The sequence below is a fragment of the Nyctibius grandis genome, chromosome 16 (genome assembly GCF_013368605.1).
Source record: "Nyctibius grandis isolate bNycGra1 chromosome 16, bNycGra1.pri, whole genome shotgun sequence".
Taxonomy (NCBI): Eukaryota; Metazoa; Chordata; class Aves; order Nyctibiiformes; family Nyctibiidae; genus Nyctibius; species Nyctibius grandis.
The window spans coordinates 985,057-1,002,779 of NC_090673.1; the positions used below are offsets into that span (position 1 = coordinate 985,057).

General features: G+C 41.3%; 1 protein-coding gene across 2 annotated transcripts in view; it reads right to left on the reverse strand.

Annotated features, from left to right (window-relative positions):
- Positions 1 to 5,110: 5,110 nt before the first annotated feature.
- SCAI (suppressor of cancer cell invasion) overlaps positions 5,111 to 17,723 on the reverse strand; it is a 39,542-nt gene continuing 26,929 nt past the window's right edge. Inside the window, exons 10-18 of one of the 2 annotated variants that reach the window (XM_068414047.1) lie at positions 17,171 to 17,272; positions 16,294 to 16,395; positions 15,053 to 15,131; positions 12,841 to 12,940; positions 12,278 to 12,359; positions 7,344 to 7,416; positions 6,844 to 7,017; positions 6,533 to 6,633; positions 5,111 to 5,418 (exon numbers count right to left, since the gene is read on the reverse strand). In XM_068414047.1, coding sequence (XP_068270148.1) covers positions 5,272 to 5,418; positions 6,533 to 6,633; positions 6,844 to 7,017; positions 7,344 to 7,416; positions 12,278 to 12,359; positions 12,841 to 12,940; positions 15,053 to 15,131; positions 16,294 to 16,395; positions 17,171 to 17,272 — 960 coding nt within the window. In that variant the 3' untranslated portion in view covers positions 5,111 to 5,271. Of the gene's footprint in view, positions 5,422 to 6,532; positions 6,634 to 6,843; positions 7,018 to 7,343; positions 7,417 to 12,277; positions 12,360 to 12,840; positions 12,941 to 15,052; positions 15,132 to 16,293; positions 16,396 to 17,170; positions 17,273 to 17,723 lie in introns of both variants that reach the window. The other variant, XM_068414046.1, reaches the window with a different exon arrangement.

Here is a 17,723-nt window from a genome sequence, read left to right on the forward strand (position 1 = left end):
CACATGGCCGTAAAACAACTTCAAACCAATTCACTATAAAATTACTTCTGGTAATAAACAATCTGATTCTCAGAGAGGCAAAACACTCCTCTCACCTCTGCAGAGGGGCTGCCCGAGGCACAGGTCCTCTCTGCGTTTCCAGAACGCTCCCTCCCTCTCCCACCTGCGTTCTCCTTGTCCTTCTCGCTGAGCCTTGGCCAGGGCAGAAGCAACTCGTCCTTTTTAGCCTGCATGAGGCGGAATCTGCTCCTAACAAGTCACTTACAACTGAGAAGTGATAATAAACACGTGCCAAAAGAAATCTGCAAAGTCAACGGGGCAGATACTCACAACTGGCTTTTATCCTTGACAAACAGCTGCTGTTACTAGATCTGGTACAACATGCGCTGCTCAGGGGGCTCCTTGGGGCCAGCAAGTCGCGTTGAAATCTGCTCTCGATGCAAATGAAACCAGGATCTTTAAGAGCAAAACATCTATGTGGGCAGCTGGGCAGCTGGCACATTAACAGGAATGCAGAGACACTCCTTAATCCTCCAAGAGATCTGTCAAATCCAGAAATCAAACTAAACCTCCTCTGTCTCAGCAGAGTAATGGTTTGGAGGGGGGAAAAAGTAGCTTACTTTCACTCCTAAACACAAAGCAGATACGCACGTCTGATGTGTTCCTGCCCTGCTCTATTTGTGGACATCCAGCTCTTCAAAGCACTTGCAATACATTTGGTCACCGGAACAGTATTGCTCTAAAAGTCAGATAGTAAAAATGTAAGAGAGCCACCTCAGGAATGTGTATTCTCTGCTCTGGAGAGCCTTGCCGCTGTCCTCTGCACCTGGATCCCTCACATGGAGGCTGACTGCAGCTAGCCCAGTGTTACTGAGTTGCACAGAGCAGCTCTCAGCTCTGTGTTTGCATTTTTTCCCTTGTTTGTACATTACTCTTGCTGTTACTGCCTGCAGCGCTCCCTCAGTCCCCGGAGCAGCAGCAGCCACCACAGATCAGCGACTGACACTAAGCAGCCACGTAACACGGAACGGGCAGGACTAAACGAGGGCTCTGCCACTGCTATCACTGGTGACCTGTAGTCAGAACAGTTACTGAAGAATCTAACACAGATAAAGCTTTTACAAAAGAAGCCTCAAGACAAAAAAGTTGCTCAGACAGATTCCAAGCTTTTTAGCGTTCAGGAAAAAGCAGACTTGGAGCACAGCATGGAGCTACAGCACAAGGCAGGCGGCGGGGCAGGGGAGGTGCTTCACAAGAGCATGCCAGGGATGAATCTGGGAGCAGCACTTTCATCCTGTCCTTCCAGAAGCCTGACCAGAGCTACTGAAGGTGTAGCTTTTGAAGATGATTATTTGAAGCCTAATTTCCTGTCCCCCCATCTATTTCCTGTGATCCTTAAAAGACATCTCTGTACATCTCCCTGGGGAATAGTCTTGAGGGGTTTAGTAAGTCATGACTTGAAGGATATTATTTCGATGAGCTACCCAAACAAACTGTCCCGAAACTTCCAGTAAGTCTGGTTTGCCCAGCTCACAGAAGGTAGTGCTCCATTCAGCTTGTGCGTGAAGCAAAATGACACACCACATCCCGAGAGTGATTAAAAACCAGAGCACTGAAGACTCATAACCCTGTATTCCCCTCTCACTGTTATTTTGAGAAGTCACAGGGGGAAAAAACAAAAGGCAACAGCAGTAACTTTGGCCAGATGTTCTAAAGCCACTTTGAACAGGAGTACCAGTGGAGGTGCCTACTGTGGGAGCAGGGTTCCTGTGAACATGCCACATGCAGTAAGTAGGGAGCTGGGCAGGAGCAGTCCAATAAGGACATGCTCAATCCAGGTCACGTTCTCCTCTCCCCTCTAATTCGGCATTGCCTGGTGGTGGCAAGTCTTCTCTGCTAACATAAGCAATAAAGATACACGGAAAAAGGGAGAGCAAGACAAGAGGGAAGGCATTAGGCCTGAGAAAAGGATTTGTTCTTACTTAAAAATGGTTCAGTCTTCGCATCACTTCCACAGCGAGGACTGCTAGATACACAAACCAAATTTTTCTTCAGTACATACAAGCATACATCGAGAAGGTACCTACGACCATAGCACACAGCACAGAGTAGCACAAGTTTAGAATGACTTAGTAAGTTCAAACAAGACAAGTTTTTACTTGGAGGGGAAAATATAAATATTTTCATCTTGAATGCAATTGCTTTGGGTGAGAAGGGAGGAGGCTGGCTCAAAATGCAAGACCAGATACTCATCCTATCTACAGCTAGAGCAGCCAGAGGGTATCAGCCTTTCGCTTACAAAGTACAATCCTGTACTCCTACCAACACGAGTGAAATCTTTACCTTTGAACATCCCTGCCAGCAGCGTACCTTCTGAACCCAAGATCAGTAGGTAAGAAGAGAATGAGGGACCTCAAGAATGAATCTTTGACTTGGACAGTCATCACTGATAAGTTCAGCTTCTGAACTAATTTTCAAGGCCTTACATTCTCCTCCTACATTCTAGCTCCTTCAGGGTTTTTGTTTTGTTTTTAAAAAAGTGCATTCTCCTCTGAATAGACGTACCTTGGTAAGAAGCAAACAGAACCTCTTCTTAGGGCTGCAAAGTGGCTTAGAGGCCTCTCAGATCACAAGCAAGGACTCCTCGCTTCAGCCCTGCTAAAATGAAGACTGGCTCGGCCAAGGCTTTCCCAGCCAGTTAACAAGCAACGTCCCACAGAGGTTCACCAGCCCACAGTAACGGAATCATCATCACTCCTATGCTTAGAACTAGCATACTCTTTCCTAGATATACAGAACCAAAATGAGAGTAGCTTCATCAGAGCAAAAGCTAAAGCAAACAAAAGCATTTGGTTGGAAGGCAGTGAACTGGGGAAAACTAAATTCCCCTTTGCCATGTAAGGTTGAACACTGCTGGTGGAGGAACAGCAGGCAGGGTAACACATAACCCATCTCTCACTTGCTGCTGCATTAAAGGCTTTCACTATCTTTAGCTTCTACACACAATCCAATGTTTTAATAGCTGGGGACCTCCTCCCAGAAGGAAAGGCAGATCATCAGCTTCACAGTTAAGAATATATGAATCTTATCACTGTAATACGTACAGGAGTACTCATTCCCCTGGCTAAGGCCTCCTGTACCCGAAATCAGTTATCAATTACTTCAAGGTCCAAGTGTAAGTCCCTGGAAACAGTGAATTACAATGGCAGAAGAGCCATAACCTTTACTACAACCACAAATGATCTGCAACACCTTGTGGAATGCACCCAAAATGGCGTATGTGTGTATATATAAATTTTGTATATAGACGTTGTACTGTTTCATTCTTTTTAATACATATACAAGTACCTATACATATATACATATTTACAATTTACACCAGCCAGTAGATGTATGTGTATTGTACATATACACACAAACGCCTAGAATACACATGCACACACACAAACACACACTCTTTAAAATAAACTCCACATCCCAGGTACAAAGTCCTGCCACAGTCCAAAGAAGAGCAGCACCAAGTGGTGGGGGCTCAATATACCAGCTTCAAGACTGCTTAGAACAAACACTAGGATTCACAGAATTTTTTACACCTGGGAAATTCAAGAATGGATGGCATAAGCTTCAGCCCAGCTACAAAGAATCTTCATGCAAACTTCCCAGCTACACTCCCGCAATTCTTGCTGTTCCATACTGTGCTCTCCTCAGCTCAATGGGGTCCACCAGTGCTGACCTGCTGCCCCTTTGCTATTTCAGCTGACTAGCTCATACCTTGTATGACAGCACTGCAAACAGGCCTACCGTGATCCTGTGGTAGTCCCCAAGTTCTGCGTTTTTTTTCACCTAAAAAGAGAGGCATGTCTGGGTTTCAACGTAAAAGCATTGATCAGACTTGTCCTTTCACTTATCTTCTAGCAGCCCGTGGAACAGTGACAATGGACTTAATAGTTTAAAATATTTTCGTTTCCTTCTTGCTCACACCTTGACTATCAGGAGTTGCAGGAGGCCGTCTAGCTCTCCAAGGCAGGCAGTACAGTCCAACGAGTCAGCAAGCCCTTTTCCCAGCAGTCAGAACAGCCTTCTCCAGCACGTGCCTTTACAAAGGCCACTGTACTCCTTAACGTACCTAGACTGAGCTGAGGGAGCCTATAGCGCTGCCACACATCATTAAAGCCCCTCAGTTTTACTGGTTCAAAGGCAGAACTGAGACGCATTGGTGGGCATGCAGAACGTTAACAGGGCTGTACAGCAGCACCCGCTTTGTTTAACCTGCAAGAGGAGCAGCAGCATCTCTCCTGGGGCACAGGGATCCAGCACAGACGGGTCAGGTAAATGAGTGACAGGAAGGGCTCGTGTTCAGCACTATATGGGACGTTCTTTCAGCTCCTGTCAGGGACTGGTAACACTGCGGGAGCCACACATCCCACCTGCACACAGAAAGGAGGGATAACACCTACAGGAAATGTCAGAATTTCTGCCTAGTACCTCAAAATGAAGAACACCCCCTCCTCCTGGGCAACTGTGGCAGCAACACAGATGGCAAGATGGCCCATATTACAGTGAGAGATGGGGGCTAGCTTGCTTAGTTTGTAATTTATCTGCTAGCCATGTACCCAATCCAGCAGAGTGGAAATTGTGTCCTTGGCCAGCAGTACAAAGTTCATATATAAAATTGCTGTGTCAAATTTGTAGGAAGCATTAATTATCTTTACAACTTTACTTCAAACCCACTGCTCCAAATGCAACTTAGTTGTCCACAGTTTTGTCTACTTACTTGCCTAAGACTGAAAAAATATATTTGTTCTGAAGGACTCTAATTTATTGCTATTGTTTGCACTGTGTGGTTCCATCTTTACCATTTCAAATCCAGACTCTTTGGGGATAAAATATTGTTTTTCTATTGATTTTTTCCAATTTTTTAAAATTGTATAAAAATAAAGGATTTCCACAAATGCGGGCTAAAGGTAACCAATAATACTTCTATGCTTAGGATCAGCTGTTGGAAATGTGGTTGATAGCCACAAGACCAGAAATAAACCTTTAGTGATTCTTTAGTTTAACATTTAAAAGACATGAAAACTTCTGCTTATAAAATTGACCCCATACAGAATGGAACAGCTAAACTAACAGCTGTTTATTATTACTTTTTAAAATAATGGTCCTAAATTTAAAAATAAAATCAAGTACTTCCTTTTATGATTTTCACATTATAAAACTGCACCATTCAAAATCTGTGGCCAGGGAAACCCCTTTGCAGTAAGACAGTTTCTTTTAATAGTCATCGAGGGTGTTTTCCAGGAAAACATTCCTAACGTCCAGTATGGAAGCCAGCTCCAAAATGTGCTTTTGGAGGTGAGGGTTCTCCACCGTTTCATCTCTCGGCAGCTGAGGATAAGATTCTGGATAATTTCGAGTCTCCTGCTAGATGACAGTGAAAACAAAGAGAATCAGACATTCATTTACTTTTGCTCCCTTTACGAAGAAGATTGCAAAAGGCCAGCTTCACCTAAGAGGTACCCTAATCTGTTCAGTGTGCCACAGAGAGAAAATGTTCTAGCATTTTCAGTTTTCGCTTTCCATTAACTCAGGGATGGTCACAGTTGCAACACAAACGCCCGTTCATTTAAGATAGTTAATAATATGTTCACAGAAGCCTTGCAAAAAAAAAGAAAAAAAAAACACCAAAAAAGACAAAAAGACTTCACATATACTTATCTGCTAGGCTGGAGCTCATTTCTTGAAGTTATATACATGTAAGCATCTCCAGTGGGAGATTCATCTCATCCTAAAACAAATGTCTAAGACACGGGGGGCAAATCTATCCCCTCTGACAGAAGACCTGCTTCTTTTCCCTGATACCAAAAAAGCCTAGGTAGCCAAGTTAGGCTTGGGAAGCTACTAGATACCTGCCGCTAGACAAAATCAATACTGTACCTTTCTGTGCTTCCATTTCCTTTTTTTTCCTGTAATGTTTAAAATGGAGCAGGCAGTTTATATGCCAACACTCACATATATAAAATGGTGCAGATTCAGAAGGAGACTTCACTGTTGGCACAGCGTTAACCAACAGGGAGGGAAAATATCATCCCTCTGTTTAGTTTATTCATTTACACTTCAAAGACCTTTCAAAATCCATTGACACTAGAATACATTCCAGCAATAACGTTCCACTCCACCCTACTTTCTCTTATATTCTTGTTCTACACCTTTTAGTTGTGTAGAAATAACAATCTAGAATTATTAAGAGGGATTTTTCTAGCAGACAAGGCTGTTCAGAGTCACATAAATGAATTAGAGTGTGTCTGCTACTTATGTAGAGGAATAAGGCTTCAGCACGTCAAAGGCTTCATGCCTTTGGAGAGACACAAGGAGACAGATTCAACACAAGCTGTAGGCATTAGCACGTGAGCATCAGTTATCTGGCTGAAGTCACAGTGATATGCTTAGCCCCAAGACCTTTCCACCCCAAGGCAGTGCAGTTCTACATGCACTGGATTGTCGTTCTCACAAAGGGATCGATATCCCTGCATACCCGGAAAATTTTGTGCATCCTCATAGTAGCCGAACAGAAGATAAATCTTGTTAGAAGCAAGCGAAGAAATTCATCCCCAAAAAACTGAAGAAAGGACTGATCTGTAGAAAAGGCAAAGAAAACTCAGTTTAGAAAGGCTTTAAAAAAAAAAAAGAAAATAAATAAAGGTGAAAAAAGGAGACTTGGGGGAAACCACTACGAATTCTTATGCATTCCCCTTACTCACTATTGTGTCCCTTGGAAAGGCTGAGCAAGAAAATAACATGTTAAGCAGCATGCTAAGGTTCAGTCGTGCATCTTTAGGCACGTACCTATGGAGCGGGAGTGGGTCAGCAGCTGGGCAATATCCCGGTTGATTTTTCTAAGGTAATCCTGACACTTCTCCCACAATCCTCTGCGCATGCTTGATAATCCAGAGACAAATAGGAATGCCATTAAAGGATTGTTCAGAAAGAGTGTGAAGAGGCTACCCCGCTGAGACTGATCTAAAAAAAGAAATAAATCAATAGACAAAGAGATATATTTGGCACATGAAACAGAAAAGCTGTCCCTGCCACAGGATGAAGTCGCTCACCCACTAAATTCTGTAACAGAGGAACTGTTGAAGCTATCTGTAGAGATATCATCATTGTTTGAATAAATTATTTGCCATAAACAGTAACTAAACTTTATCATACTACTTCAGGGAACGTTAATCTGATTTAGGGATTACACAGTGATGAAAAGCTATCTTCTCCTGAAGAATCGAAGTTATACTTGTTTGGGATAGATACATGATGCAACTTGTTAGGAAATGCAATACTACACATACCTTGTAACGCTTTGGGATATGCTGTTGGAGAAAGCAAGCACACCAATGGCTGTCCAAATAAGTTTGTGAAATTCTGTAACAGATAAGAATTTTGAAGTATTGATGGTCACTTTGCTTGCTTTTGAATATTCAGCAGGTTAAGGGTACAAACAAAGACTAGTAATGACAGGGAACACACTAACGCCTGTCCCACGGTTCAGCATTGGCAGTAAGGCTGACAAGTTGACTTGCTCATAGATCACAGCACAGGACTATAACCATAACATTTTAAAGGAATTATAATTCTGTCATCTGATAGCAGACACTAATTTAATGGAAATACAGCTTTCAATAGTTATACATTACTTGAAAAAAATAATGTTCTGCAGTAAAAAGGAAAGCCATTGGCTTTCAGGTCAAAATAGATCTAGCGTCTTTCCTCAATACCAACTGAACTATCCACTCAAAGTGACTTACTTCCCCTTTTCTTTCTACCAGGAGGAACTATTTCTGACGAAACAGAGGAGCCCAGTGGGGAAAGGTTTTAAAATAAGTTTCCTTTAAAGCAAGTATGTTATAACCTTACCATCTGCTACACTGAACCCTCATTTTACAATACTCGTTTCATGCACCTTCCACCACCTTAAATACTGCCTAAGTGTCCTGTTGCACAAGAACTGTTCCAGAAACCTCAAACGATGCCTTTGTCCAGTTTCACCAATGTTTACCTGGTAACAGTCCTACTGGGTATCTATCTGGTAGGTATCCTGATTGGTAATAATTATCACCAAGAAAAAAAAATCCATTGACACAACCTCATTAGCTGTCATATGCCTCACCAAAACAGCTTTCTTAAAACCAAAGGCTTGCAAAGCCATAGAAATTGTAAATGATCATGCCTGCATCCTATCAGAGCACACATTCAAACCATGCATCCAGAGCACAAGTGCAACACACATTTCTGCAGATTATTGGCAGGTTATGAATGTGAGGTGTACATCACCAGAAGTATCTGCTTATGTAGAATCATCAAAAAGCTCATTTTTGAATTCCTTCTGGCTTCTGCTTAATTCAAATGGAACTTTCCCTTCCGGGCAGTATATTTCAATTAAATTAGTTTCACTGAATTAATTTAAGTCCGCTAAATCCTAAAGACACTAATGTAGTCTAATCAAAATAAAACATTTCCCATATCTGACAGAGTGCTGACTAGTCCTAAAACCCCTTCTATTTCATTAAGAGCCCAAGGGAGATTTACAATCCTAGATACTAAGGTTTGGTCTCTATTGAAGAAACAAAGACTATTACCATGAAGAAGTAACTACAGGCCAACCCAGTGATTACTAACACTGTACTATAAACAAACACTTAAAACTCCAGGAGGAGTGACCCCAGACATTGCCTGTTGGCACTGAACACACATCAGCAGGTTACATGTTCTCAAGTAATACGTTTGCTTAGTATTCACGAGCAGATTCGCATGTTGAATTCTACCTGGTACTACCCAGTTAGAGACCAAAGCAGACTTTCTACACACTCCATCAGTAAAAATGACAATGCAATTAAACACTGCCTACAGCTGTAAAGCAAACCAAGGGTCACTCATCTATCTCAGGAAAGGTATTACTCACTGCCAGTATCTGAGATCACTTTGGGCTCTGTCCCAGCAGAGGTTAAGTCAACATAGCTAGTGTGTCCTGCAAAGGCGAGAAACTACACGGTTTAACACGGAACACGCTCTTCGGAGACAGCTGCTCATGCCAGTTGCTACATCTAAACTACAGATCCAGACTGTCAAGCTTCCAGGTACCCGCCTCAGCTCTTGCCCAGACACAACGGCCTACCACAGCCCCAGCGAACACCACGGTTCCCTCACCGCCACCCCCTCCGCTCCCGGTTCCCACAGAAGAGCGCCGTGGGCGTACACGCAACAAAGGAACACGAGCACGTTACAGCCCTGGCTGGGAGCGGAGGGCCACGAGGGGCACCAGAAAACCCCACCCTGCAGTCTGGATGTTGGTAGCAGCTCTGGATAAGGAAGCCCCACCCTTCAGTGCATGGACAACTCCAAAAAGGGTAAAACACATTTTTGTTTCAAAATTGATGCTTTTTTTTTTTTCCTTCAGTATTCAAGGTTTCCAACAGAAGCTGCTTTTTAAAATGCATCTCATATACATCTCTTTCCAAAAAAGAACTACTCGTCATCTCCAAAAGAAGTCACTTCACATGTAAGCTTTACTAAGCTGAGTATTTACACATCAGTGGCAAAGGCCTTGCATTCAGTTTTTGTTTTGTTTGGGTTTTTTACGACTTTGCATCTGACCATAATCTTAGACAACCACAGCTACAAGATACTGATTTTAAAGTATTATTTCATCCACATACACAGGGGTAACCTTCAAGAACACAACCATCTATATTTAAATGGAAGTGTTCAAAAAAGATTCGTGGCTTTAAGCAGATATGCTCGATTTGCAGTTATCTTCCACTTTCAGCTAAATATACAGGGGAGGAAGCTGTTCAAGTGCCGCTGATTTGACAAACTGGCAAGTCACTTCCTGGCAGGACTGACTTGCAGTCATCACCATTTAAGCCCTCCAGAGAGAGGGAGAGGATGAGAATGCATGCAAGGGAGCAGAAACAGGCTGTAGAAAAAGAAGTGTGAGCAGTTGCTGTTACTGCCAGTATTGCTAGCAGTGACATTTAAATGTCAGGATAGCTCCTGTCCTATCAGAAAAGATCAGGGCAGCCATGTGGAAAAAAGTCAGTCCACTGACTTCAACTTCTCACACCAACTGCACAGAAGCTCTTTGTTTGTGCCAGTGCTTGAGTCTACAAAGCATCTCACAACGCACCCAGAGCACAGTCACGGGACAGCGCTATCAGTATGTCCTGGTGACAAGGAACCAAGCACGTAAGCACGCACAGAACGGCGACGGACAGGAATTTACTAGGGCTAGAAAATACTGAGATTGAGAGTTCTGCCATCTACCTTCAATCGAAAGCAAAACAAAACACCTAAACCCATCCCCTCACACCTATCTGCCCAGGTTCAATGGCAATAGATTGTGAAGGTGAATGAGAGCTCTCAAATGCTGAATATATTTTTTTAAATAGGGGTCCATGCTCCGCTCCCCCTTTATTCTCATTTTAGGTTCCTCACAATTGTGCCCACATGATTCTGATCTGGGTCAGAGCTCCCAGCAGCCACTTCCATAGTCCTGCCCTGAAATACTCCCAAAACTCACTATACTCCTTACATACAGGCAGAGGTGGGCTTCTCTCACACCAGCTGCTCTGTGTGCTTGACAGACAGAGCCACTGGGGTATTTTGCACTACTGATGGCCAGTTCACTGCAGAACAAGGACAAGAAACTAAATGGAGGTTACAATTTTTGCTGTGTGCCCACAAAATCTAAAGAAAATTCAATTATCAAATTTAAATGTAATACAAAAAGTGAATTCTACTGTGAACACTTGACAGTTATTCTCACAAGAGCTACAAATCTGCATGTGGGAATCCATCACCTCAAAGAGATCCTTTGCTCTAGGCTGTCCACAGAACCCTGGCATGTCCAGAGCTGTATTTTAATTAAGTATCACCAGGAATCTTTTACTCTCTCTTACAGAGCTGATCCACTTAACATCTTTCAGCAATTCTCCTAAAGAGGAAGGGGGTAAAAAACCCAAAACAAAACAAAAAACCAAACTCAAGCCACACTTTTCCCCTGAAACAAAACCAAACTCCCTTGTTGTTACACTGGAATGAATGTTAGGAAAGAGCAGAGGAAAATAAATCCCTACCAAATCCTCATTTTCTCAGAGAGACAAGAAAACATTCTAATTGTGTTTCCCTCCCTTCAAACAGGGAAGGGAACTTAATAAAAAGCAGATTTGCACTGAAATCTAGTGTGGTGAAGTTAAATGCAGTAGTATTTAAAAAGCCCTTTGAAATGCATTACAATACAACAAACCAAAAACCCTATAGAGAGGCCAGATCGTTATTAAGAATGTCAGGTAAAAGCTCCCTGGCTCAATACAGAGCTATTCTGAATCATACTGATCACTGATTTACTGATCTCTCGTTGGCCAACAGATGCTTTTAAAACAAACGACACAGACTGTGGATCCTGAACAAGGAGGAAGTTCATCTGGCCACTAGACGTCCCTATTCCTCCTCCGGAATGCAGCTGTGAACGCTCACTTTTCTCACTGCACATAATGGAGCTATAAAAAGGCAGACATGAGGAAGTGGCACTTTCCCCAGATATAGCACATTCTTAATATCCCATTCATGAATGAAATAAATGTGGCAATGCTACCCAGATGCAACCGGCAACTGCGATGGAAAATGCCTGCTTCTGTATTACCCGAATTGCAGATTCCCAAAGGTGATTTGGCAGGGAGTAACTCTACTGTAAGTCCAGAGCACCCTAGGAAGGAGGCTCATTGTCCAAGCATATACCACTCTACAGTAACACTGGATGCTAATTTGAGTCTTGTTATTTCCTTGGTTCAGACACTTTTCAGACACAGACACCCTGTGTTTTATAACATCAGGCTCAATGCTTTGACTCCTTTCTGTTGCTTAAAAGCAACTGAGTGTTGGATGACTGTAAAAAAAAAAAGCAGATTAGTTATCTCCCTCCCCCATGCACACACACCAAGATTTGTCTTTGGTATATAACAAAAATAAACCTCCCACCAGAGACCTTGGAAATCTTGAACCTTTTTTTCCCTCCAGGAGGATTTATTACTTTCCAATGAGCGGCTGTTCATGTGCTTCTCCTTCTTGTTCCTATTCATAGGATCAGATCCTGACTAGCATGCACAACCTCAAAAGAAAAGAAAGACTGAATACAAACTGTTTAAAAAAATAGCCTGTTAAAAGTGTAAGCTAACTAGGGGTTGACACTGTATCTTACCATATGAGTAGCTGCCTTCAAGAGCCTTACCTTATAGGCGACACTGTTTGAAGAGTCCACGATGATAAAGAGGGGCTTTCTTGTGAAAGGGTAGAGATCTCCAGGGTGAAGACTGAAAGAGAAAGGGACGCTTCACAGCGCACTGGAATTGCTGCAAAGCTGTGACAGCGCACAAGTTTCTCAGACGCACAGCTGCCCACGTCCAGATAAAAAGCAAGCAGATTCCCCAGGCCCCAGTCCTCAGGTTCATCCTCAGAAAGTAAGTGCAAAACTAATTTGGTATTCTCTGTAATATGGGCTATTGGACTTATTAGTTCTTTCCCAACAAGATATGTTTCTCTTCTTGAGAAGTCATCCACCATTAATTTGAAGTTTTGCAGTAATAAAGAATTTATGTTAAGTCACAGTAACATTTTTTGAGTGTTTAAGTCATCATTTAGAGTTGCATATTCATTTCTAATTGTTCAACTTCAAGCCAATCTACATTATGATGTACTAAACTGAAGAGTTTGAATTCAAGGGGCTTTGATGCATTTTTCTCTATTAAAGACAAATTCTTCTGAATTTGCCGTGCTCACACCCATGACGCTTACCAGTGCATCTCCTTGTAAGACTGGTTTCGCTTGTGGATAGCGTCCCCGTTTATAATGTCCCGGTTACTATTTGTCAGAACACCACCAAAATCATATGGACCTGCACATGGCAAAAAGAAAGCTAAAATTAGCGAGGGCAACTCACCTCTGTTATGGATTTAATGCTTGTATGAAGGAGAGGAAGCAACCACAAATCCCAGAAAAGTGAATCTGAATACTGCAGTTGTAAGGAGGTGATGGAGGAACGTGGGGACTTTACTAACTACATATTCGATTTTATGCATCTATCAAATAGAAGCAAGCAATGCAACTTCATAACTTGTAATTTATTTATTCGCTATTTATCCACAAACATAATACAAAAGATCTGAATATTGGCTCTTGTTATAGTACGTAGCAAAAAGATTAAAACCCATTACACATTTCATACAGGAAAATCAATACCTTTGTAAAATCACAATATGAGCCAGCATATTCCAGATTCAGAATTTGATCAAAAAATAAGGCTAAATTAATTAAAAGCCCTGTAGCCTCTCAGAATAGATATAGTACTATCATCTGCAGTTTTAACACTGCAAAGGGGAGAAGAGAGAGCTCAGAGAATTAATATGCTTTCAATACTCTTAGAACAAAACAGTTGTAACTAGATTTCAAATCTGCAGCAAAGGCTTATTTTTTAAGATTTCAAATACAGAATTCACAACTTTTAAATGCACAGAGCCTGGACATACGTTCCTAAGGTAAGCTGAAGAAATATTCTGCTAAGTTTGCACAACTGAGCTACCCGCCTGTCTGATGGAGAGTAAAAACGAAAGCAATGGCTATAAAAAATATCAAATCCTGCACCAAAAAATGTGCTAGAGATACTAGGAAATGTTTCGGCCATTGAAATGGGTATGAAATGTCACTAACATTAGTAAAAATAAAGTATTAGGATTTCCTCATTCTGTTATATATTTGCAGAGTTGGTTGGCTCATATTTGGCCACCAAATGCATATTTTTCAGGTTTGGATACGTGAGACACCTTTCCATGTTAAGGGAAGCTTTGGGAATACAAAATTAGGAACAGAACACACATTAATTTAGCACTGTTACAAATGTCTCGCATGATCTGTCAGACACAAATGGCTTACAGGCAATAAACAGTGCACCTTGCAGCTGCTCTCCCTTTTAATAAGGCAGAGCTTTTTGGTCTGTGCAGACTACACCACCTTATTAAAAGAATGCAGTTGTAATGGGATTCATTTAGTGCAAACTGAAGTCTGACTATGCAGCTCTTCAGATGACAGAGCCTGGATGCCTCTACAGTAAGGTATTAAGCTGAAACAATACATGCAGTGAAGTGGACACAACACAGGCTTTAAAGAACACAGTTTAGTTAGAACCTATCACCAAGTTGCAGCAAAAAGTAAAATGTTAAAAGCATTTAAAAAAAAAAAATCACTGCCACAATCCAAAGCTGACAGGGATTTTTTTCCTTTAACATTTTGAGAGCTCTATAATCCATGCATTGGGATGGACAAAGCATGCATCTTATAAAGGAATGCAAGTCTCAAACAGATGAGTCGTGTACAATATTTAGGATGTTAAAAACTTTTTTTTTCTTAAATTATATAAACAGATCTTTTGACTGTGTTTACTTTAGCCAACCAGTTTTCAGCTTTTAGATTGCAGCTGCATCCAAATACGCTGCATCCAAATATTCTGCTAGGTTGCAAAGAACAGGAGGATGAGGTGAGGGGAGTTGTCAAAAATCATGAGAAGGGCTTGAATTGTCAGGTTAACAAGCGTGCAAATAGAACAGTCCCTGCAGACGCTTCAGCCCTTTTACCACCCATCTCCTGACCATACGTTCTCCTAGTACTGGAGATTGGAAAGAATCACAAAGTGCCATTTCGCCATTTTATTAACTTTGCACTGATGCATCAACTGAGCCATGTGGTCTTCAAAACTGGTGAAGCTTTTAATACTTCAGATGCATCAAAAACTGGGTATGTCCTTTGAAAAGGTCTCAGGTTAATGCATACTGATTAAAACACAGGGAATTAACTATTGTTTGTGGAAAAAAAAGGCTATCTTACTAAGTAGACAGGAGAATAAAATTGACTTGTCTTTTAAAAGGAGCTTTGTGACATCTTTCTTGGTCACTTGTCCTGGAACATAAAAAGAATTCAAGCCCTGTTCATGACAGGGAGCATTCCTTTATTGTACCTTCACTATCCGAACGACCTGATGGAAACACGCCCGTGGCAGACAAGTAAATCAGCAGCACACTGTTTGCAGGCAGCTCCTGTAATTCAAATAAAGAGAAGAGTGGCAAGGGAAGAAATGTATAAGTTTATTTTAATATTCAATCATCACCTTCATAAATACATTGTCATTTAAGATTGAGCTACTCCTGTGTCTGGCTTCCCTTCACTCTGTTCTTCGTATGTGTACATACCCTTCCCCACCACATACCCCCCTTTAAGTAGGCGAGCACGCAGAGAAATGTAAACTGATATGTTCATACCTGTTTTCTACACAGACCTCTAGGCTGATATTAGAGGTTCAAGCAGCACTAAAACAGCATCTGCTTCCACATAGACTCTCTTACTATCTAGCCAGATCTGAAGCTTTCCAAGATATGGAAACCAAAGGCTGCCAGGATCCATGCAGAGCCTAACTCCAAACAATTCAGGATCCTAAAGGAAGTTCTTTGTTTCCAAATACCCCAGAGTCTGCAACATCTGCCTCTTCCCTCTGACCCTCAGCTGGACAAGAAGCACAACACATCCAGGTTTCTGTACAGACCTGTAGAAGAGATCTATTTCCCACCTTTCTAATGGGCTGTCTGCACGAGGAAACAGATGCTTTTAATTTCTGCAGAAGGCTGAGCATGCAAGCACCCAAAATTCTAAGTGGTAATGATGCACTTCCTTCACCTCACCAGCTGTTTCTTTACAGTTGTTTCTTGAAACAAACTGAAACTTGTTTCTTTATAGGATTCATACTCTGTTTTTACTATTAAATCCTAAGTTGCTGACTTGTACAGTCATAATTAAGCATAATGAGCCCAGCAACTTTAATTTAATAAAGTAAGCACAGCAACTGTATTTAAAAAAGTCTGCAAATGTATGGATTACTTACATGGAAGAGAGCAGTGGGTAATAAAACAAGACCAGCAGATAAAAATATAGCACATGCAGGAGAGATACAATTCAGCTGGCATACAGAATGGAGACCTACCACGTGTACAGTGCTTAAAAGCAACAGTTTCTTGACATAATTCCCTGATTTTGGATTGTGTTTGGCACAACATGAAGTAGAAGAACATTAAGATTCTTCTGTTCTCTGGATCTCTTACCTCAAGAAATATTTCCTATATAATATATATACATAGGAAATAGATAAACTTTACATACCACTCTGGATATTTTTCTATTACAAATAAATTCACCAATTTCACAAACCTTAAACGATGCTGCTAAAAATGTATATAGCTGGCTAAAGGTTGGTTTATAAAGCAGATATTTATGGGGGTTTTCCCGCCTGGCTGGTTTCTCCGTCGACTCCTGTTAAAACAAACAAAACACAACACACAAAACCCAAGAACCATATATTACCAAAGCAGTTTCATAACCCTCTAAATTCTATTTATTAGAACGTTCATCTTCAACATACTTCCCACACAAATGGTCTGCCCACGCTGCATTTCCTACTACACAGTAAAGCAAGATGCACAGTATTTGAACCTGAACTTTACATTATCCCTCATTTAAATTTGTTACCTAAATCTTTCTTAACTCTCTAAAGCATCACCCAAGAAGAGAGTGAAAAAATTCACTCCTCATCTCAATTAAACAAATGAAAATCTACATATTTCCTTTTGCCTCCAGAGAAAATATTTTTTATGCTTTCTCTGAAGGGGATGTTTAACTTCCAGATGACTTAGCAAGCTGATGAACTTATCTGGCTGCGTGACTGCTAGAGTGAAAACAAAGGAAGGGGTGAGTGTATAGAGACAAGGACAAGCATGGCACCCCTTCAGAAGCACCTCAGCTAGACCAATGTAAACCATTGGTGAAATGATGCCCAGATATTCATTTCTGCTATTTTTTCACTATTGTAAGTTTGCTAAGGAGGAAAATAAGGGAGAGGGGGAAGACATTATACTTGGATCAAACTTCACAGGTTTGATCTACTCTTCACTAACTTCTATTAAGAGTTACACCAGCTTTACTAACCTGCTCTATACAGTGACAATACTGAAAGAGCATTAAAATAAAACAAAACAAAAAAAAACCAATTAAGATCTGTTGCCGGGTTTGTCACTGAAATGGAACTTACCTGCATGCCAGGTTTGTTCATTTGTGATGCTAAATTCATTGGTTCCCTTTCAAGTGCTTGTAGCATTCGGAACATATCAATTGTTAATTCACTGAACTTGACCTGCAAAAGAGTCAAAGAGTTTATTCTGCCAGATACAGATTAAGCAGTATATCTTTGGAATTATTCAGGTAAGAGATTCAACTGCATAACAGACAGATCATTTTCTCTCAGGTATCTGTCAGTGTCATCTTTGAATCTCCAAAGACCTGTGAATGACTTTTAGAAGAGCTCACAGGGGACAAAGCCTATTTATTACTTGTCTACCAGGCCAGTTCACTGTAGTGCAGATCCCTACTTCACAAATTACAGACTTTTCTGGGGTGTTTACAAATCAAGTGCTGGAACTGCTACGTACTATGAATTTCGACAAAATCTGAGAGAGAGACACAAACTGTAGTTTAGATACAACTCCCCTGCTTACCTGAAAAAAGAGCTCAGAGAGAAGTCATGAAGTCTGTACAACTTCACTATCATCATCATCTAAAAAACAAGATCTTGAATGTCTTTTGAA